Below are 23,714 nucleotides of genomic sequence, written 5' to 3' on the forward strand. Positions count from 1 at the left end.
CTGTACACAATACTCCAAGTGCGGCCTCACCAATGACTTATACAACTGTAACATAACGTCCCAACTCCTGTACTAATGCCTCAACTGATTAAGGGCAGCATGCTAAAGATAGATAACAGAAATGGCAACAGCAAACAAGGCATTGTTTGCCTCGCTCACAAATTCTGGGGTCTTGTGATAAAATTGGGAGAATTATCTCAAAAAACAAAGGAAAATTACTGAGGATAATGAATATCTGAAACAAATACGCAGAGTGCTGGAGAAATTCAACAGGTCTGGCAATGTCTGTCGAGAGAGAAACAGAGCTTCAAATCTAGTACAAGGCTTCTTCAGAAATGAAAGCTGTGTTCTGAAGAAAAGTCACAACGGACCTGAAATGTTACTCTGTTTCTCTCTCTCTCTGCAGGTGCTGCCAGATCTGCTGAGTTTCTCCAGCATATTCTGTGTTTGTTTTAATTCACTGACGAGTACAGCCCCAACAAAACTCAAGAAAAGCTTCATTCGCTCCACTGCTGGCAACAGTGTCATCCATATGTACCATCTACAGGATACACTGCAGCAACTCACAAAAGCACCTTAGGCAGAACCTCCCAAACCCACAACCTCTACCATTTAGAAAGACAGGGGCAGCAAATGTATGGGAACACCACCATTTGTAAGTTCCTGCTGCTGGGTACATTTGATTTGGTAACGGTAAGAAATAGGCAGCAGGCCCCCTATCTATGCATCCAAAGGACTTAACATCTGCTTCAGTATTATTGTTTAAAATAGGCACAGGCCAATTAAATCTCTAGGCAATAGTGCTATAACATTTGTTGAGTTCATGAAAAACACTTGCAAAAACACACTTGCTTGAACGAGTGCAACTCCAACAACACTCAGGACTCAACAATGCTCAAGAAGCTTGGCACCATCCGGGACAAAGCAGCCCACTTGATTGTCACCGCGTCCACAAGCATCCACTCCCTCCATTATCGACGTTCAGTAGCAGCAGTGTGTATTATCTACAAGACGCACTGCAGAAATTCGCCAAAGATCCTCAGACAGCTCCTTCCAAACCCACGACCACTTCCAACTTGAAGGACAAAGACAGCAGAAACATGGGAATGCCACTAACTGCAAGGTCTCCTCCAAGACACTCACCATCCTGACTTGGAAATATATCACTGTGTCTGCAATGTTGCTGGGTCAAAGCCGTGGAACATTACCCTTAAGGGCATTGTAGGTCAACCTACAGCACATGAACTGCAGCAGCTCAAGAAGGCACCTCACCATCACCTTCTCAAGGGCAACTTGGGACAGGCAATAAATGCTGTCCCAGCCATTGAGACCCACATTCTAAAAAGAAGACAAAAGAGAGTTGCATGTTCGACAAGAGCATTTCTTAATTCTTTCAATTGTTTTCAGACTGGAGTGTTGTAACTGTATCAGGATCAAAAGAAACCTTATATTGTTTCTGAATGCTCATTGACATCAAGCGTGGATAGTTTTATTGCTTTCTTTAATCCTTCTGCACAACAACAGTTTCCAAAAGTAATGTATTCAGGACAATTGACCCTACAGGCCTGTAGGCAAGCTGACCAAATTACTTCCTCAGCTAATATACTAGATGTTCTCATCTTCAATTCGGCATTTATATCGCCTTTGTTTCTTGTCAGCTATGACTCAGCTAGTTGAAGAATCACCTCGAATCAGAAGGTTGCGAGTTCAAGTCCCACTTTGGAAACTTGAGAACAAAATCTAGCTCGGCTAATGCTATGTTGCTGCAATTACATTCTGTAAAAATGAAACCTTGTAAATGTCCCTTTTCAATGAGACTAAACCAAAACCTCATCTGTCCCTCAGGAGAACCAAAAAGATCACACAGAATATGTCAAAGAAGAACTAGAATTTTTCTCCCCAGTTTCTGGCCAATATTTGTCTCTCAATATCTATCACTAAACAGAATCTGATTTTTGCCTTTGTTGTTGGGTGCTCTGGCATGAGTCAATCTCTCCGACAGCACCTTTACCACACGCAAGGAGCTTATCCTTGCATTTTATTTCAGAAAACCAGGTCATGAAGGATAGAATGGAAACCATTCATGAAACAGATTTAGAACCATTTATTTATGGAGTTACACATTACAAGCATGCCACTCCTAATGCAAGAACCACAGTTGTGGTCTGTTCTTATTTCTCAGGACACAAGTGAATCCCCACCTAATACCATTTGTGACTTATTATATACTGGATTTGGTTAGCTCCGTTTATTGGTTTTGCAGCTGCCCGCGATTAAAATTGTCATAAAATGGCTCCACGGGGCTTTTTAGCTGGCATAAAATGGCCGAAAAGGAATTAGCAGCTGCACACAGCAGGCTTTCACAATGTGGCTTCCGTACAGAGTTACCGGATAAGATAATGAAAGGTCCTGGTGAGAAGAGACAGGGGGATTTAATTAGATTTCTATAGACAGGCAGCTCTAAGCACATAAGCATTTTTGAGAAGGAGCATTCTTGAAAAACCTAGATAAGTGACACCTGGGCACTAAACACAGTCCCAAGTTTGTTATTTACTAAAATGTAGAAGGAATAGTTTGATCCTACAGTATTCCAACCTTTTTAGGTAATTATAAATTAAAATACAACCTACAAACTAGCATGAAGGGATTTAGCTGAATTTCTGTGAGCAGTCAACTTATACAATAAATAGAGACACACTTCATTAGCAGGGAGGGTGAGAACAACAAATATTGTTCATGGATAACCTCCAAAAGAACACTGAGAGACAGTTAGCATGGTAGGGGAGATAAAGAGGTTGTAAAATATGGTCAGTGTGGCTTCAAGAAAATAAACATTTGCAACTTTACAACTTAGCACAAATGTAGATAATTTGAGCAGTTCCTTGTATTCAAAGATCAAGGCGAGAATGACAGACAAATACAAGGTAAGGTTGAGAATGAGGTCATGTTCTGTTGTATCCTGAGAATCCATATAAGTTTGTTGTATTGACTTGGTAAAGCTGTGAAGGTGATTGCATTTCACCCTCATCAATGAATTTCAAATAGATGCTGTCTTATTTAGTAAAGCAAACTGGTTTAGAATAAAGACAGTAAGGTTCATCCAAGAATCAAACCTCTGTTTTAAACCAACTTACAGCATGCAAACAGAAGTTATAAATGCAGCTCCAAGACAGACAGACTGCGTTTGATCTCCCAAGGTCAACAGAAAGACAGAAGCTGCTCCCCCTTTTTTTAGCTTTGTCAAAGAATTTGTAACATTAGGTTAACTATATAACTTTACATATAACTAACTTTATATTGGAGCTGAAATTGCAAATTTTATATCAGTTGATAGAAATTAGCATCCTTTTGTGTCTGTTGTAATAAGTTTAATAGGGAATATAAATTCTAAAACAGAATTTGAAATAGTAATTAATGATAAGCAAGTATCCAGTTTTTTGGCAATTAATGTGATGCTGCTGGTAATTTTTTTGGGAAGGTGTATAACTGTCTATATTGGAATATTATTAAATGGGATGCATGCTAAGGGGGGCTAAGAGAGGCAGAGTGTCTGATGGAAACTGTTTCCAAGGACCCTGCCCTGTGTTGGCAAACAGCTCTGAATTAAGATTGATTTGTGCTACTGGACACAGGACTCAAGGCTCCTCTTTGTCATTTCTCCCTCTGCTGCTGGCCAGCCAGTTTGCAATGCAGAGTGATGCCAACAGAGTGGGTGCAGTCCCCACAATGGTTGAGGTTACTATGAAGATCTATCCTTCTCAACCTCTCCCCTCGCCTGAGGCGTGGTGACCCTTAGGTTAAACCACCACCAATTGCCTCTTTCTCTCTCTAATGAGACAGCAGCCTATATTCTAGTAGTCCACAAAATAGACAGAGTCAGATATCTGAAATGTATTTAAAACATTAACTATTTACAAAGCTACAATATTATGGAATTACACACAGAGGTGGAATCTGTTTGGAGTGATGTGGGCTATGCTGTGTTTGGTGGTAGCAAAGGATGAGAAGTCCGGTGAGGTCCATCCTAATGTTGTGAGCATCTCACTCAATATTTTATGTTCTTCACATGTGGCATGGTTAGTTTCTCACTGGGCAGCAGTGAGTTATAAATTAGTGGGGGCATTAATGTTTGTTTAATGCCATGATGGCCCAACTCACTTCATTAATATTTGGCTTATCTTACCAAACACGCCAGCAAGGTAAAAGTTGGGGTTACTCGATATAGAAACCAGAGCATGTTCCTGGTGACTTGAATTCACTGCTTGCTCTGAACAACCTCCAAATTGGTCACCGACCACCAACCTCCCTGGGCACACTCCTTCGGCACTGGCTGCATGCACACCCTAACGAACATTGGAATGCTTTTCTTTATTCATTCAGGGATGAGGGTGTCACTGGCTGGGCCAGCATTTATTGCACATCCCTAATTGCCCAGAGGGTGGTTAAGTGTCAACCACTTTGCTGTGGGTCTGGGGTCACATGTAAGCCAGACCAGTAAGGATGGCATTTTCCTTCCCTAAAGGGTATTAGCTGCAGCAAGGACACTGTGGACCCACAAAGAAGAAAGAAGAAAGAACAAAGGACATTGCAGCACAGGAACAGGCCATTTGGCCCTCCAAGCCTGCATTGCCACATTTTTCCCTTCCGTACTAAAACTGTCTTCACTTATAGGATCCATATCCCTCTGTTCCCTTTCTATTCATGTATTCATCCAGGTGAATGCTGCTATTGTGTCTGCTCCCATCACCTCCTCTGACAGCATGTTCCAGGCACTCACCACCCTTTGTGTGAAAATCATACCCCGCACATCTCTTTTAAACTTCCCCCCTTGCACCTTGAACCTGTGTCCCTTAGTAATTAACCTCTCCACCCTGGGGAAAAGCGTCATACTTTCCACTCTATCCTTGTCATTCACAATCTTATAAACTTCTATCAGGTTGCCCCTCAACCACCTGCTTTCCAGTGAAAACAAACCCAGCCTAGTCAACTTTTCTTTATAGCTAAAATCCCCCATACGAGGTAACATCCTGGTAAAACTTTTCTGTACCCTCTCCAAAATATCCACATCATTCTGGTAGCGTGGTGACTGGAACTGCACACAATAACCCAAGTGTGGCCTAACTCCTGAACTCTTATCAATGGCTGGTTCCAACCAGAGGGTGCTGAGTTGTCACTTGTTTGTATTCTGGGAGTGGTCTTTGCAGTCAGCATGGGCATGAAGGGTAACGTGGAAGATCACCTCTCATGATAAGCAGGAGGAAGAACATCCAACCAGAGGGTGCTGAGTTGTCACTTGTTTGCGTTCTGGGAATAGAATTGTGTGTGTGTGTGTGTGTGTGTGTGTGTGTGTGTGTGTGAGAGAGAGAGAGAGAGAAGGGTATTGTAGATGAACCTGCTGTTAAGGAATGGTTAGCCCCAAACATTACATTACTGTAGTGTCTCCATCTCTTCCATAATGTAACCAGAAAAAAAGGGAGAGGCAAGGTTCAGAGGAGACAGAACATCTTGAGAGGAAGGTCAGCAGCGAGAGTTCCAGCTGGTAAAGGAGCGTAAGCCTAAGCTGTTTCTGGAAACTACTGCTACTGAGTAAACAGTAGGTAAGTTTTGAGAAATTGTTTTCGGAACAGAGAGCGTCAGAAGCTTCAACTTAGTATAAAAGTATTCAACATTGTAAGGATTAATTAACTTACAAGGGTAAGACATGGCAGGAGAGCTGCAAATTGTAGTCTGTTCCTCTTGCTGGATGTGGGAAGCCCGGCACATTTCCAGTGCCAGGGACTTGCATATGTGCAAAAAGTGTCTCCAGCTGCACCTCCTGGAAGCCTGAGTTTCGGAGTTGGAGTGGTGTCCAGGAACACTGCAGAGCGTTTGCAAGGTGGAGAGTGTCGTGGATAGCACATATAGAGAGGTAGTGACACCGCATACTCAGGCAGGAAGGGAATGGGTGACCATCAGGCAGAGGAGGAGGGCTAAGCAGGCAGTGCAGGAATCTCCTGTGGCTATTCTCCTGTAAAACGGATATACTGTTTTGGATATTATTGAGGGGAATGGCCTCTCAGGGGATAACAGCAGCAGTCAAATTTATGGCACCATGGTTGGCTCTGCTGCAGAGGGAGGGAGGGATAGACATACAAATGCTATAGTTATAAGGGATTCAATTGTAAGGGGAATAGATAGGCGTTTCTACGGCTGCACATGAGAGTCCTGGTTGGTGTGTTGCCTCCCTGGTGCTCGGGTCCTGGATACCTCACAACGGTTGCAGGACATTCTGGAGGGGCAGGGTGAACAGCCAGTGGTTGTGGTACATGCTGGTACTAACGGCATAGATGAAGATAGGGATGAAGTCCTAAAAGCAGAATATAGAGAACTAGGAAGAAAGTTGAAATGCAGAACATCAAAGGTAGTTATCTCAGGATTACTATGCAGTGCCATGAGCTAGTCAGTATAGAAACAGCAGGATAGATAGGATGGACACGTGACTGAAAAGATGGTGTGAGGGGGAGGATTTCAGATTCGTGGGGCATTGGGCCCGGACCTGGGGGAAATGGGACCTGTATAAACTGGACAAGTTACACCTGGGCAGGACCAGGACTGGTGTCCTTGGAGTGGGGGGGGCTTACTTGGTAGAGGTGATTGGGGAGGGTTTAAACTAGTGTGGCAGGGGGATGGGAACCAGAGGAGTAGGGCAGTAAATGCAGAAATTGAGGGAGAAGTAGAAACCAAGGCAAACATTACTAAGAACAAGAACAGACAGAGAAACGCTGCTGAAAAGAGCAGGGGAGGTGGCCTAAAATGCATGTGTTTCGATATGAGAAGTATAATAGACAGGGTAGATGAACTTAGAGCTTTGGTTAGCACTTGAAACAGTTACATTATTGCGATAACAGATACTTGACCGATAGAGAGACACGACTGGCAACTGAATGTCCCAGGATTTAGATATTTCAGGAGTGATAGGAAGGGAGATAAAAGGGGTGGGGGAGTTGCATTACTGATAAAGGGGTATCTCACAGCTGTTCTGAGGGAGGATACATCAGAGGACTCATGCAGAAAGATAACATGGGTAGAACTCAGGAATAGAAAAGGTGAAATCACAGTGCTGGCAGTTTACTACAGGCCTCTCCATAGCCAGCGGGAGATAGAGGAGAGAAAATGTAGGCAGATTTTAGAAAGATATAAAAACAGGAGGGTTGTTGTGGTGGGTGATTTTAACTTCACCTATATTGACTGGAACTCACTACGTGCTAGGGGTCTGGATGGAGCAGAATTTATAAGGACCATTTAGGAGGGATCTTGACACAATATGTAAACAGATCAACCAGGGAAGGGGTTAGATACTGGACCTGGTTTTGGGAAATAAGCCTGACCAGGTAAGTGAAGTTTCAGTGGGGCAGCATTTCAGGAGTAGTGACCATAATATGGTGAGTTTTAACATAATCATGAATAGGGATAACAGCAGTCCATGGGTGAAGGTTTAATTAGGGGAAGATGAACTACAACAATATTAGGCAGGAACTGAAGAATTTTGATTGGAGGTGGCTGATTGAGGGTAAATCTACATTGGGCATGTGGTGGTATTTGAAACACACCCAGCTCAAGCTACATCATTGCGTTTTTCACATGCTGTCACAATGCTGATTCCTGGTAAGGAGGGATTGTTTTATCAGTAAAGGTTAAACAGGTTGGTACTCATTGGAAGTTGGAAGAATGAGAGGTAATCTCATTGAAACATATAGGATTCTTTAGGGGCTTGACAGGGTAAATGCTGAGAGAATATTCCCCCTCATGGGCGAGTCTAGAACCAGTGGGCTTAGCCTCAGAATTAAGGGGCATCAATTTACGATTGAAATGAGGAGGAATTTCTTCTTTCAGAGAGTTGTGAATCAAGTTCCTTGCCACAGAGAGCCAAGGAGGTAGAGTCCTTGTGTATATTTAAAGTTCAGTTAGATAGATTCTTAATTTGTCGGGGAATCAAGGGTTATGATGACGATGCAGGAAAGTAGACATCAGTGTGTCAGGGTGTTGGATCAACCATGACCCTATAGGGTGGCATGTGGCTCAGTGGTTAGCACTGCTATCTCACAGCACCAGGGACCCAGGTTCAATTCCACCCTTGGGTCATTGTCTGTGTAGAGTTTGTACATTCTTCCTGGTGGGTTTTTCTAGTTTCCTCCTGCAGTCCAAAGATGTGTAGATTGGAAATGGTAAATTTGCCCACAGTGTCCAAGGATGTGCACACTAGCTGGATTAGCTGTGGGAAATGTAGGTTACAGGGATAGGGTAAGGGGGTGGGTCTGAGTGGAATGTTCTTTAGAGGGTGACTACAGATTCAATGGGCCAAATGGCCTGCTTCCACACTGTAGGAATTCTATAAATGGTAAAGTAGGCTCAATGGACCAAATAGACCCTGTTTCTATATCTTATGGACTATTCTGAGCCTAAATGGATGCTTACTGCATCCTTACCTTGTTTTTTTCCACTTTGCCTGATCCCAACAAGAGATATGACCATCATAATTGCTTCTGCCTTGTTGTTTACTGCAGATATAAAGGAAAGGAGCTTGTCACGGTTTGTCAGAAGACCCAGTGAAGTCAAGAGGCCTTTGGTCAGTGGGTCCTGGCATAGTAAATCAAAGGCATCCTCTGATAGCAATCCAGGGGCTTGGAAATAATTAGCCAGCCACATGGAGCTGTCAGAGTCTGAATGCTGTCTTCAGAAAGGGGTGAAGGAGCTGAATGCCGGTCAGCTCACCACATGTCTTTCTGCCCTGCTGGGGACAGATTTCATCCTGGAATGAGACAGAGAGAGAGAGATAAGTATTCAGGGAAATGAAAGTGGGCGGCCCAGCCATTACTTTTGGTGCAGGTTTAGAGACGTCTCGAGTGAGTGAGCAGGCAGTGGAGAAGGTGTGCAGTGTTAGTGCTGTCAGAGGTTGGGGTGGATGACAGTGAGTGAGGGAAGATTTTGCAGAATAGGGAGAGAGGTGGAGCATGAGCATTGGTGGGAGATGGGCGCAGTATCAGAGATTGAGTGAATGTGAGATACTGGAGACAGGGTGGTGGGACAGAGACAGAATGGAGAGGTCATTGATCACTTTCCGACATTGCTGGGCATTCTGCCAGACAGCTGAGAGTGCACTGACCTGAGTGACAAGCTTGAACCATGGTCTGGTGTTCATGACCTCCACTGTCAGTCCTGGGGGAAGAAGGAGTCCCACCTCTACACCACCTCGTCCAGCAGGACTTCCAGGTCCATGCCCATAAAGCAAGGCAGTAATTGCCCCCTGTCATCCATGGGCAGGGCAAATGCCAGGAACAGTGCAGGGCAGCTCCAGACTGTCTGTAATTGTCTGGGGGCCTTGAATGTAAAGGATGCTGGTGAGATGTGGAATATCTGTTGAGTGATGAGTTGTTCTGGGAACGGTGCATTGTAAGATGGAGCAGGAATCGGATGTGATGTGGAAGGGTTAGTAGTTAGTGACGTGAGTTTGGTAAGGTACAGTGAGTTAAACTCAAAACGACAAACATAGAAAATGCCTCCACAAAACAACTGACTTGACTTATCCAAAGGAATAGCCCATAGTCTGGATTCTATGCTTACAGACATTACTGTGGGTGACCCCCATGATTACACTGATTGCACAAGAGAGAGTGACTGAAGGCGAGATGGGAAGGGGCCCCCCCTGGTCTGGAATCTATGCCGTAATACCACACAATCGGGGCATAATTAACTGTAGTTAACAGCGGACAGGCAGGAGAAGACAAGGGATCTCCTTATTTAATAAGACATCAGGTTGGTAAATTTTGACACTTGAGGAGAAGGAGAGATGTCCAGTATGAGCTTTCTCCTTGCACAGAAGGCATTATTCCATCAGTGTCCATGGGATTAATGTGATCCTTTTCTCGCTGATCTCTGTTGCTGGTAAAAGCAGCAAAGTAATTGAGCTGGTGCACAGGCCCAGTGACCCTGGCATCATACATGTGTACAGTCATGGGGAATCTAGAGACATTCCCTGCTAGAAGAGTGAGTGAACACTTTAGATCACCTCACATGATTTTCCCACTGTTGTTGCCACTCCACTGCCCAGCTTATGGTAGGATAGTAGAGGATAGCTTCGAACTCAGAGTCCAGAGCCTATTTAACAGTCGGGACTTGAGGGGGGCGTGGGTGGTGGTGGTGTGTGGGTAGGTGGGTGTGTGTGTGTGTGGTTTGCAGAACTGCCGAGCTTCATTCCATTACACAGATATGTGTACTCCCAGCAGCACAGTAAACGGACAGAAATTTCTGCTCTCTACAGCAAAAATGACGAAGTCAATTGAAGTTCAATTGTATTGGTGGCACAATGGTTAGCGCTGCTGCCTCACAGCCTCAGGGACCCAGTCTCAATTCCAACCTTGAATGGCTGTCTGAATGGAGTTTGCACATTCTCCCTGTGTCTATGTGAGTTTCTGCTGAGTGCTCTGGTTTCCTCCCACACTCCAAAGATGTACACTTTGGGTGAATTGACCATGCTAAATTGCCCATAGTGTTCAGGGATGTGTAGGTTCAGTGGATTAGCCATGGTAAATGAGCTATTAGGGGACTAGGGCGGGTCTGGGTGGAATGCTCTTTGGAGAGTTGGTGCAGACTAAATGGGCTGAATGGCCTGTATTTGTTCTGGAGTGATTGTGTGATTCTAGCTCATGGCTGAGATCGGTTAGCTCAGCATTAGACTGGTCTCAAACCATTTTGATCTTATACTTCAGTGACTGACCTATTTGTGAGCAATGTATAGAGGGAATTAATAGTTGGCAGGTGAAGAAGGCTGAACTTTGGCTTTTCCCATTTAGAATGGGTCAGAGTCAGGTATTCACTCTGTAAGGGACACTAAGACACGAGTAAGGGTTGTAATAAATAGAAGGAAATCTTGTAGGGCGTTGGGGGTGAGAGATGACTCTTTGCCAGAGCTCTCAGTTCAACTCCCACACCGGGTGTTCCAAGCAAGGAAATGTATGTCCACAACATAAAATCTTAAAATCATAGAATCATAAAGCATTGAAGAGGGCCTTCAGTCTATTGAGTCTGCACGGACAAAATCTACTCTAATCTACACTCATCCCACTTTCCAGCACTTGGGCCACAGCTTCTACTGTTATCACACTTCAAGTGTTCATCCAATTTTTTTATTTAAAGGTTGCGGGGTTTCCAGCCTCAACTATACCCTCTCAGACTCCAGATTCCCACCACTCTCTAGGTGAAATTTCTTTTCCTCAAATCCCTTCTAAGCCTCCTGCCTTTCATCTTAAAATTATGCCACTTTGCCATTGACCCTTCGTCTAAGGGGAACAGCTGTTTTGTTTTTACCCTTTCCGTGCCTCTCATAACCTTATACACCTCTATCAGGTCCCTGCTCAACCTTCGAAGCTTCAAAGAAACCAACCCAAGATTAGCCAGCCTGTCTTCATAACTGAAATTCTTCATCAATGGAAACATCCCGATGAATCTCCTCTACACCCGGTCCAGTGCAACCATATCATTCAATAGTGTGGTGATCAAAACTGCACACAGTCCTCCACCTAACCAAAGTTCTGTATAGCTCCAACATAACCTCCCTGCTTTGATAATCTATACCACGATTATAAAGGTGAGTGTCCCATACATCTTGTTCACTACCCTATTAACCTGTCTTGTGTCTTCAGGATTCTTCTGTGGTCAAACATCCCTAGATCCACCTGTCCCTCTGAGCTTCTTATTATCTGACCATTCATTGAGTACTCATTTGACTCGCCTTGTTATTTCATCTAAAGTGCATCATCTCACACTTATCTGGATTAAATTCCATTTGCCAATGATCAGTTCATCTGATCAGCCCGTCTATATCTTCCCCTATTCTAAGGCTATCAGCTATTTACCACCCACCAATTTTTGTATCATTTGTGAACTTACTAATCATCCCTCCTATATTCAAGTTTAAATCATTGATATGTACGACAAACAGCAAGTGCGACAATACTAATCCTTGTGGAACCCCACTGGGCACATGTTTCCAATCAGAAAAATACCCCTTGATCAGCACCCTCTGCTTCCTGCCACTCAGTGAACTCTGGATCCAGTTCGCCAAAATTCATTGGATCCCATGGGCTCTTACCTTTGCTATCAGTATCCCACACAGGACCATATCAATTGCCTTGCTGCAGTCCAAGTAGACTACATCAAATGCATTGTATGGCCAAACAGGATGATTATGAGCCTCTGTATAGGATGGGCCAAAGGGTTAAAATAGTTAATGACACTGGACAAGCTGCATGACCTTGGATGAGTCCTGTGAACATTCCCACACGTGCCGCAGACAGCACATTTAAAAAACTTGTTTTCTGTACGAGCCAGCAGTTTCGTTCATTGTTTCCATTGTTTCCTGCACTCGTTGTTTGTGATACTGTACGAGAGAGATGAGTGTTTTCTTCCAAGGTTGCAGAACTTCACCTCAGACTGGGATCATGGATGATGCCAGGAACGAACCTAAGCCTCTAGACCAGCCATCAATTGAGGGGCCCCCGATGGGCAGAGGGACGTGAGACTTGTTGCTTTTTTTTCCCTTTTCTCTTTCATTTATTATTACCAGTATAATCATTTATTATTTCCATTATACTCATTTATTATTACTAATAAACATTCATATTTAAATAAGTTGCTGTTGTTGAGCCTTCTCTTTATTATATTTACCCGAATCGGAAAAGAACCACCTGGATACACCTTGTGATCCAAGACACATTTTGGTGACGAGGACAGGATTTGGGAAAATATTTAAGAGAAGGGAAAGGCAACCTGATGCTCCGGAGATCTTCCGTATTCCAGGATGGAATGCGGCAGACTCTGGACTCGGGTCTGTAGCTGATTTGTCAGCACAATGAGGGCCCCTGCAAGAATGGGGCGTGGTTATAACCGAAAAAGGAGACAAAGGAGGCTTATTCATACAGGCTGCTGTACACCAGTGCTTGCGGGAAACGGGCTTCCCCAAAAGCAAGGACAGTGTACCACAAATGGGATGGATATTGTTAACTGCTTTGCGGTCTACATGTAGGGAATTGGAAGAGTGCCAGGTCAGAAACAGGCAGTTTGAGGCCACAATGATGGCAGTAGAACAGTGTAACGTTATGCTGACAGAAGCAGGTAAGACAGCACAGGACAGAGCTGAGAAGGCATGGGAGAAACAGAACCAGATAGCATGCCGTCTGGCGAAGGTACAACAGAAAAAGAGACAAAACGACGCAATTGGAAAGTTGAGCCAGTCAAAGTGGGTGCATTATTAACCTCACAATGGGACCCCAAACATTGGGATGGAAACATTTGGTATTCATCTGATTCAGAATCTGAATGGACAGACGGGGAAGGGGTTGCTCCACCTCCAGTGCTATCCGCAGAGAAGGGACTAATAACACGACCCCTAATAACAAATAAGGCAACACAGGGAGGAGGACACAACCCACAAAATTTGATAACAGTGAGAGACTACTCTATGTCTGAATTGCAGGATTTGGGGTCATGCTTTAAGCAGAAGACAGGCAAGCCCTTGACCTCTTGGCTGATGCGGCCATGGGACCAGGGTGAAGCCCTTTTTATGCTAAGTGCCACAGAGTGGGGGAATCTGGGAGCAGTAAGTGTCGATCCACATGTGAATAGTGTCTTTAGAAACATAGGGCAAACTGGATCGTTGTGGAATGCACTGATGCTTGCAATAGGAAACAAGTATCCTTCTCTAATAGACTGGGAAGGTGATGTTGAAAAGTGGGAGAGCATATCAGATGGTATAAAACGTTTGAGGGATTTGGCTACACAAGCAGGTATGTATTCTCCACAGTTTCAGGGTCCAGACCAGGAAGTTTTCACAGCCGGAACGAGGAGCTGGCTAATACAAAGTGATCCGGGCTGGATGAGAGGTGCCCTGTTATTCCTATTAGGGCCAGCTCAGGGACAGGCAGTGGGACAGGCAAGTTTGTTGTTACGAAAGTTAGAGGATGTGGTGGCTGGTATGCAAAGAGCGAGGCCCATCCAAGCAAATAGTAAACAGGGACAATTCGGTGGAGCTGGGGTGGGTTCGAAGGTGAAACAAAAGATAACCAGGAAGAAAATGTTCACGGCATTACTGAAAGCAGGAATAGAGAGGAGTCAGATAGACGGAATATCTATGGGTGCCACGGAATATCTATGGGTGCCATGTACAATATGTGAAGAATGCACTGCTCTCAGAAGCATAAGGAAGTAAGCGAATTCAAAGCAGATGTGGAGGGAGGAAAGGAAAACCATCAGAAGACAGGGTTTGCACTCCACTCCAACACAGAAAATGTTGAAAAAAATGATAATACATAAGGAAGCCAAAGCTGTTCCAAATCAGCATTCATTCATTAAAGATGTGTATGCCTTTCCTACTGACAAGCAATGTCCCACTGCAAAGAGGCAGATTCTACAAAGTATAATGCATCCACCTTTTCTGAAAGATGTTTGATTTCCAGCACTCCATGCGATCAGTCAGGTAACACATCTGTGACCTTTACAATCAATCCAAATTCAACTCTACTTTCAGATTCTTTTAAAAGTCATGTTACTGCTATGAAATAAGGTGATTGCATCTCACATAATTTATGTGCCTCAAACCTGTCTGTAATATCTACTGTATCCTCTCCAGTTACTGAAACAGTATTTGTGACGCAGCCAGAACCTTCATCTTCCCTTCGTACAGGTTGCATTAATATCAAACCCAATAACAACATGTTTGGGCCTGTCAAGAAATTCCAACCCATTGTTCAGAAACCTGCACAGAAAGATGAGTGCTTACACAGTTCTCTTTTGGGAGCTATCCAATCAGGGCAAAGCAAAGAACAGCTTAGAAAGATTTCTGATACAGTGATAAATGGTAAGCTTAAAAAAGATTAATTTATTGCACCAGAGAATGAACACTGCACTTTTGGCATCAAGTGGAGCACACAGTGGAATTACAGAACTGAAACAGACAACTTCTGCAGTATCAAAAAGCGACAGGATAAAGGGGAATATTCTCAAACAGGACAACCAGCCACTGCATCTCTTGCTCCTCCTCTAGATTTTCCAAAAGCTGAGAAGTTCACCACCAAACCTGTTGAGAATATAGAATGAGACATGAACTGCATTATTAGAAGCGATTCAATCTGGCACTGGTGCAGCTCGTTTTCAGGACCCCTGAGAGGATGGAAGACAGTAATAACTGGGGAAAAGGGAGAACTGGAGACCAGGTTTCTGTGCTGTGCAAGTGCCCTGAACCTTGCAGAAGTGTTAACTCTTTGTGGTCTGATTTCAATGCACCTTTCTTAGTTGGATGCTGCATGTCATCTCGTATAATTTGTGCCTTTTTGTTCCCTGGATCTCGAGATCTGGGGATACTTTGAAGTTGAGTTAGTATTTTGGGAATGTCTGGTGATTTGAAAGTGTGTTGTGTGTCTGTATCTGTGTGGAGCATGTATTGTTAATGCAATGACATTTTAGGAAACCATCAGTGGTTGTGTAAATCCAACATTTGCAAAATGTTGATTCAAAAATTTGGTTTGTAGATGTTTATCTTTTGGAATTGGCTCCATGTTGTGGATGGACTTGGGTAAATTTTAATTCCAGAAATTACCATGTTTGGAATTTCATTTTCTGGCCAGAATGAACTTTCAAATATTGTTTTGACATGTGAGTGAATCTTTAATTTCGGATGATAAGATTGACACATGGTTAGTATCCTAGTGTTTGGCATATCGGAATGTTCAAAATGCAATGCCCTGTGTGTGAGGAGTTTAGGAAAGGCAAATTTAACAAAGAGGTGGGCTTTTCCTTCCTCCATGGAGGAGGAGAGGTGGATGACATAATTACATGCAGGAGTTTACACCCCACCCCCTTTTGAATCCATAGTAGATTAATACTAATTAACCCATTCTGCTTGACATGGAATGGATGGAACATGTTTTTTTATAAATTGGAGACTCTGAAGCCTGAACCCATTTGCAGAATTTCAACGCTGCAACACAGTGATGGATGAGGTATCCTCAACCCCTCAAGCAATTCATCAATAACACATTCCAGTGTTGGGGAAGTGCTGTGGAAATATCAATTATAGTGAGTGTCAAGAATCTTGAAACTGTTGAGCAAGTTAACACTTAAGCATATCATGACAAAAACTGTATTAAGACTCACATGCCCTGGTGTTCTATCAGACTTAAATGGAATAGTTACTTGAAAATCTAAAGGGAATCGGGAAAATGATAAAGTGCATACACATACAGTCTCAATGTTTCAATACATAAAAAATGCTTAGTAACTTTAAGGGAGCAAACAGAATATTGAATGCGGACAAATTTACATCGAGATATATCAAATGTCGAGAATGAATTGTCAAGTAACTTTAAGAAAAAGGTGGGTCATCTTAGAGAAAGAACAAAGTATGTTGTGCCTGAATCAAACAGAAATATTTGACTTCTGTCTTAAAATATTATAAGATTATGGTCCATGGACTATCAAATCTCGACACATCTTTGGAACCAGGTGGTAATAGTTAAATTGCAAAGTAATGCAGGGTGGAAAGTGGAGGCAGGAGACTAAAAAAGTTAGAATAATGGGTTGAGGTGGCAATTCAGGTTAAAATGTTGCAGCAGTGAAAAGGAAGTTTCGATGAAAGTGCCAAACTGATTGCTTTTTCTTGGTGATGTTTGTGTCCTTGTCTCTTTTTTTAAGAAATATCGAAATGGTGATCAAGCCACTACCTGAGGCATCAGGACCATACGCGGAGAGCTAAGTAAGACCTCAAAGATCATTTGATCAGATTATGTGGGAGTCAAGAATGCGTGACATGGTCTTGGGACAAAGTGACTGTTACCCCGGGTAACAAACATGAGGCAGTACAAAAACAATGCACTGAAGAATGGGTCTCTGACATGTACACCTACTTGACAAAAGGACTGGTGTGGCTTGGAAAAGCATGAAAACCTAATTTAAATGATAAGACACTGACACAGAATCCATAGAGAAACTGACTTTAAAAAAATGTAAATAGTATTTGTGAAAGGAATGTCAAACAAATTACAATCAAAATAAAAAGTGTGATTAGCTATTGTGTAAAATGTTGCAGAAATGAAAGAGTATGGATTCTGGGAGGAGTAGTGTTGAGCAGAGTGAATGGGCCCACCGGATGACATACAGATACCCCATCTTGAGCATTTGTATGATTAAATCAGTCAGTGAAATTGTAAAGTGTTAGGGCAGTTAGTGTATGTGGGAAAAGGCTGAGCTAAGAATCGGGTGGTGTTGGAGTCTGTAGATAGGGAATTGAAAAAAAAAACACAAATTCAGGAACCTGAATCTGGAATATACTCAATTTTAAAGTAAATTATGTAAATAGAATCATAGAATCCCTACAGTGTGGAAACAGGCCCTTCGGCCCAACAAGTCCACACCAACCCTCCAAGCATCCCACCCAGACCCATTCCCCTATAAACCACCTAATCTACACATCCCTGAACACGACGGGCAATTTTAGCATGGCCAATCCACTTAGCATGCGCATCTTTGGACTGTGGGGAGAAACCGGAGCACCGGAGGAAACCGACACAGACACGGGGAGTATAGATTAACTGAAAAAGAATGTAGACAATATTCTGGTGGCCTCAATCAGGTGGCACGATTTGCTGGTTCCATTACAGCCTTGACCATGCATTAGGGGTGGTGTGTGTATATGTACTTATATAAATAAGGGTTGATCCCCAAAGGCACCTGCGATCGTTAATTTGGTGATACACCTTATTGTTGTATTCTTTGCATTGATGCTAGTTATTTTCATTGTAGTTTTAATCTTCTAGTGCAGGTTACATCCTCTTATTATACATTCTCGTGTGGCTTTTGCTAATTTGCATCTGCATTTGCAATTGTAACATGCGATGTCAAATATCAACAGGGATAGAATGTATAGGATGGGCCAAAGGGTTAAAAGTTAATGATGATGTTGGACAGCTGCATGAGAAGATAGACTGTATAGGATGGGCAGAAGGGCTAAAATGGTTGATGATACTTGACAAACTGCATGACCTTGGATGAGTCCTGTGAACATTCCCATACGTGCCGCAGACAGCACAATTAAAAATCTTGTTTTCTGTACGAGCCAGCAGTTTCGTCTAATGTATCGATTGTTTTCTGTACCAGTTGTTTGTAATGTTATATGAGACAGAGAGAGAGTTTTGTTCCAAGGCTGCTGGACTTCACCTCAGACTGGGATCGTGGACGGTGCCAGGAATGAACCTAAGCCTCTAGACCAGCCGTTGATCGAGGGGTCCCCAAAGAGCAGAGGAATGTGAGACTTGTTGCTTATTTTTCCTTTTTCTCTTCCATTTATCATTATCACTATAATCATTTATTATTTCCATTATACTCATTTATTATTACTAGTAAACATTCATATTTAAGCAAGTTGCTGTTGTTGAGTCTTCTCTAAATTGTATTTACTCGAATCTGAAAAGAACTGCTTGGATACACGTTGTGATCCGAGGCAGCCTCTGAAACCTTTCAACATATAACAATTGTAGGCCATGAAAGTTGGAGAAATCAACCCAGTCATCACCCAAGGAGTTTGACTTGCTGAGGTAACCTAGAGGTTAGACCAAGTAATGGTGGCAAATTTCCCACCTTGAAGGAAAAAACGAAAGCAGACAGGTTCATGGCTCCCAATACTGATGGTAGCTTTTTATCCGCGATTTTAAATTTAATGAATTACATTTAAATGCCCCAGCTGCCATGGTGATTTTATAAACTCACGTTTCTGTGTCATTAATAAAAACAGAAAGTGCTGGAGAAGCTCAGCAGGTCTGACAGCATCTGTGGAGAGAGAGACAGAGTGAAACAGAGTTAATGTTTTCGAGCACAATACAACTTCGGAGCTGATGGGGGCTGGAAAATTAATCTCGTTGGACTTGAAATATTAACACAATTTCTCTCTCCACAGTTCCTGCCAGACCTGCTGCGTTTCTCCAGCAATTTCTGCTTTTATTTCAAATCTCCAGCATGCACAGTACTATGTTTTTATATCTCTGTATCACTAAGTCAGCCTCTTGATTATTAGCCCAGTGGCATATCCCGTATGCACTCTGAGAGGTTATATATGACACATTTCCAGGGGCGTGGGTAAAGAGGCTTGGGGCCAAAATGGACACACCTTTCCAAGAAAACAAGGATTTCTTCTGTGCTCTAAGACTCTCAGACCTGCGGCTTGCCTCCCAGGGTCAGGGATGACTAGAGCTGTGACTCTGACAGCTACTTTGTGGGTGCCACAACCACTTTCAATTCACATCAAACCTGTCACTTCTGACCTCCACAGTCAACCCTTATATCATCGAACACATTTATGTTAAATATGCCATCCAATTTGGAAGGAAACTGCTTCCTTGCCACATGTCTGACATAATGGAAATTGACCACATCAATCAAGAGTTCCAAATATCGCAGCACATTCTCAAATCTTTCCCCTGAAGTCCAGTTAATGGAAATCTGAGGAACTGCCACTCAGCTTGGCAACCAGCAAATAAAAGAACAAACCTATTTGTACAAGTTGCTGATTCTTTTCTTAAGCCCTTGAATAACACAGTGGCAGCTGGACATTAAATTGATATACTTTGCCCATCTCAGTAGAGATGTACAGAAATCTAAGGAACATTCCCACCCCCCTCAACCCCCTCCCAAACAGCCCCATCTGTCCTACCTACAAATAGCTGGCTGTTGAGCTGTAAGTGGATGTGTCCATCATCTGGGGCCTCTTGAGTCTTGCTTGGCAGGTGATCCACTTGAAGAGACGCCTCTTTGATATTTCGCTCTGCTCTGACATAATGCCACTGATTGTTGTTCAGATGGGTGGAAGACTTCACAATAACCTCCGATGGACCATTACCCACGTCGAATGAGAACAGCACTTCCATTGGGGCTATAAAATCACATATCACGGTGTTAGACTCCGAACAGAACGTACTATCTAAGAAAAGTACACTGGTATTATAAAGGAGAGCATTTATATATTTAGGTAGTGATTTTCAGGACCTCAGAATGTTGCAGCCAATTAAATACTTTTTAAAGTGTAGTTGCTCCAGAAATTGAGGCCAGCGGTTTGCACACAGCAAGATTCCACAAACAGCAATGAGATAAATGAAGATTAGCTGTTTTTAATGTGTCGATGAAGGGATAAATATTGGCCAGCTCATCAGAGATGACACCTCAGCTCCTCTTTGAAAGAGTGCCCTGGAGTTATTTGCATCAACCCATATTTGGCATCTGAATCAAGCAACAGCTCTCCAATAGTGCAGTGGTCCTTCAGTACACACTCGACCTTTGACTACTGTGCTCAATTTTCTGAAGTGGGACTTGGCCCCACAGATGACCATGAGCTCATACCCTGACACCTAGACCATAAACTGGATTGACACTTTGTGCAAAGCTGAGGATATGCTGCATTGCCAGATTAACTGTTTCTCCAGATGAAGCACCCAATTGAGACCCTGTCTGTCTACATGTGGATGTGTGTGTGGCATAGTATCAACAGGCTAGTAAGCCAGGAGCCAGGCTAATGTTCCGGTGACATCAGCTCGAATCCCATCACGGTAGATGGTGAAATTTTAATTCAATAACAAAAAAGCTTTGGAATTAAAAGCTAGCCTAATAGTGACCACATGAACACTGTTGATTACCATTAAAAGACCCATCAGGTTCATTGATGCCCTTTAGAACAAAAAACAAAGAAGAGTACATCACAGGAACTCGCCCTTTGGCTCACCAAGACTGTGCTGACATAAGACATCCTTCTAAAAGAGGCAACGTCCTCGTGGTATTAAGACCCAGGTAATGTTCTGGGGATCCGGGTTTGAATTCCGTCATGCAGGTGTTAGAATTTGAATTTTAAATAAATCTGGAATTAAGAGTTTAATGCCGACCTTTTTGCCAGAAATACCCATCTGGTTCACTAATGTCCTTTAGGGAGAGAAATCTGCCATCCTTACCTGGTCTAGTCTACATGTGACTTCAGACCCACAACAATGTGGTTGACTCTTATCTGCCCTCTGGGCAATTAAAGATAGGCAATAAATGCTGGCCTAGTCAGGAATGCCCTCATCCTTTGAGAGAATAAAGAACTTTTTCCCCTCTACGAGGTCCGTATCCCTCTATTCCCTATCTATTTATATATCAGTCAAGATGCCTTTTAAATGTTTCTGTTGTATCTGCTTCTACCACCTCCTCCGGCAGCACAATCATGGCACTTATCATCTTCTATATAAAAAACTTACCTCTTACATCTCCTTTAAACTTACCCCTTTCACTTCTAACTTATGTCCCTTAGTAATTGACATTTCTACCCCGGGAAAAGGACTGCATCTGTTCATTCTAGCCATACGTCTCATATCTTTGTAAACCTCTATCAGGTCGCCCTTCATCCTTCAACATTCAACTGAAAACAAACCAAGTTTGTTCATTCTCCCCTCATGGCTAATACTCTCCAAACCAGGTAGCATCTTGGTAAACCATTTCTGTACCTCTCCAAAGCCTCCTCATCATTCTGGACTTATGGTGACAAGAACTGTACATCATATTCCAAATGTGGTCTAACTAACGTTATATACAGTTGCAACATGACTTGCCAAATATTATATTCTATGCCATGGCCGATGGAAATAAGCTTGCCACATGCCTTCTTGATCAACTTATTCATTTGTGTTGTCACTTTCAGGGAACTGTGGACCTGTACACCGAGATACCTCTGTATGTTGATACTATTAAAGGTTTTGCCATTTACTGTATACTTCCCTCCTGCATTAGAGCTTTCAAAATGCATGACTTCACATTTGCCTGGATTAAACTCCATCTGCCATTTCTCCACCAAAGTTTCCAGCCAATCTATATCCTGCTGTATTCTCTGGCAATTCTCTTCACTATTTGCTGTTCTCCCACTCTTTGTGTCATCCATAAATTTACTACTCAAATTTAACACTCAGCCATTGTGGCACTTGAGGTCATGCCTCCATAACATTAGCTAAGGGCTGAGGATTACTAGCCCAGTGACATTACACGATGCCACTCCTTCCTTGTGAAACTGAGGGGGCAAAATTAACTCCAGAAAGTGACACCTAGAGAAACGAATCTAAGTATTTCGGCCATTTGGTCAGAACTGACAAGCCATAGAAATCTCTTTCACAGGGCAAAATGGGGGGCAGCAGGAAGTGGGGTTGACCTGGATGGTGGATATCACAAAGCAGGTGCAGGTTGGCCATGTGGGATGTGTGCGGATGCCAGAAGGCAGAGGAGCAGATCTTCTCCTAAGAGTAACTACAAACAGCAGTGTCGCCATCTATAATATGGTCCCCATGGACTATGTTATAGGAGAGTCCAAATATTACAATATACTCAGAGGCACAAACTTGTGAAGTGATAATCTGTGCTGTCGAGCAAGCACCTCCATAACACTCAATGCAGCAGAAGGCCATTGATAGAGAAATAGTAGCGTACCATTCAGCCCATCAAGATATCTGCTACTTATGACTGATCTCTGTATACAACTTAGAATCCCTACAGTATAGAAGCAGGCCATTCAGCCCATACCAACCCTCTGAAGGGCACCCCACATTCTCCATGGCTAATCCACCTAGCTTGCACATCCCTGGAGTCATGGGGCAATTTATTACAGCCAATCCACCTGACCTACACATCTTTGGACTGGGGGAAGAAACCATAGCACCCAGAAGAAGCCCACACAAACACAGGGAAAATGTGCAAATTCCACACAGATAGTCACCCACAGGTGGAATTGAACCCAGGTCCCCGGCGCTGTGAGGCAGCAGCACTAACCACTGAGCCATTTAGCTACCTTGGTACCAAGATGTTTAACCGTCCAGCTAACAAATGTGTATTGGTCTTAATTTTAAAACTTTCAACTAAACCCTAGCCTTAAAGTCATGTTGAAACAGTGTTCCCGATTTCCATAATCTTTTGTGTGAGCACATGTTTCCTGACATCATTGCACAATGACTAAAATTTAACATTATAGTTCTGTCCCAGCAAGCAAAATTGTTTCTCTCTATTTACCCTATCAACTCACCTAACGATCTTAAAATGTCCCAATCAGATCATTCCTTCACTCTAAAATTCAAGATAATACAAGCATCATTTATCTCTAAGTACCAACACAGGTTGTGGCAATATATCAGCGTGTTGCCAATCATACAATTTATGACTTAATGAACTGAAGTGAATTACATTAAAACACTAGGTGTCAAAAATAATATCAGTGTTACAGGCCTTATTTTCAAAAAAATCAGTCTTGGATTTAAGCTTCAGTGGCTGGGCAAGTATTTATTGCCCATCACTAAACGCCGTTGGGAAGGTGGTGGTGAACTGTTTTCTGGTACTACTGGAGTCTGTCGCTATGGGCAGACCCACAGTCCTTTTCACAGTTTGATATAACTGAGAAGTTTGCTCGGTCTTTTTAGGGGCAAATTAGGAGTCAACCACATCACTGTGGGCCTAGAGTTGCATGCGGGTCAGATGCGCTTTGTAGAGTAGATTTCCTTATTGAACTGACATGCCAGTGCCAAAAGACTATAAAGTAATTGTTGTTTCAGAGATAGTAGGAACTGCAGATGCTGGAGAATCTGAGATAACAAGGTGTAGAGCTGGATGAATACAGCAGGCCAAGCAGCATCAGA

The 23,714-nt window shown here is 43.0% G+C and overlaps 1 protein-coding gene across 1 annotated transcript in view; it reads right to left on the reverse strand.

Annotated features, from left to right (window-relative positions):
* Nucleotides 1-23,714, reverse strand: part of LOC109936326 (contactin-associated protein-like 5) — a 767,761-nt gene that overhangs the window by 241,483 nt on the left and 502,564 nt on the right. Inside the window, exon 10 of the mRNA XM_048599257.1 lies at nt 19,733-20,013. Coding sequence (XP_048455214.1) covers nt 19,733-20,013 — 281 coding nt within the window. The remainder of the gene's footprint in view (nt 1-19,732; nt 20,014-23,714) is intronic.

Source organism: Rhincodon typus, chromosome 7, assembly GCF_021869965.1.
Source record: "Rhincodon typus isolate 14 chromosome 7, sRhiTyp1.1, whole genome shotgun sequence".
Taxonomy (NCBI): Eukaryota; Metazoa; Chordata; class Chondrichthyes; order Orectolobiformes; family Rhincodontidae; genus Rhincodon; species Rhincodon typus.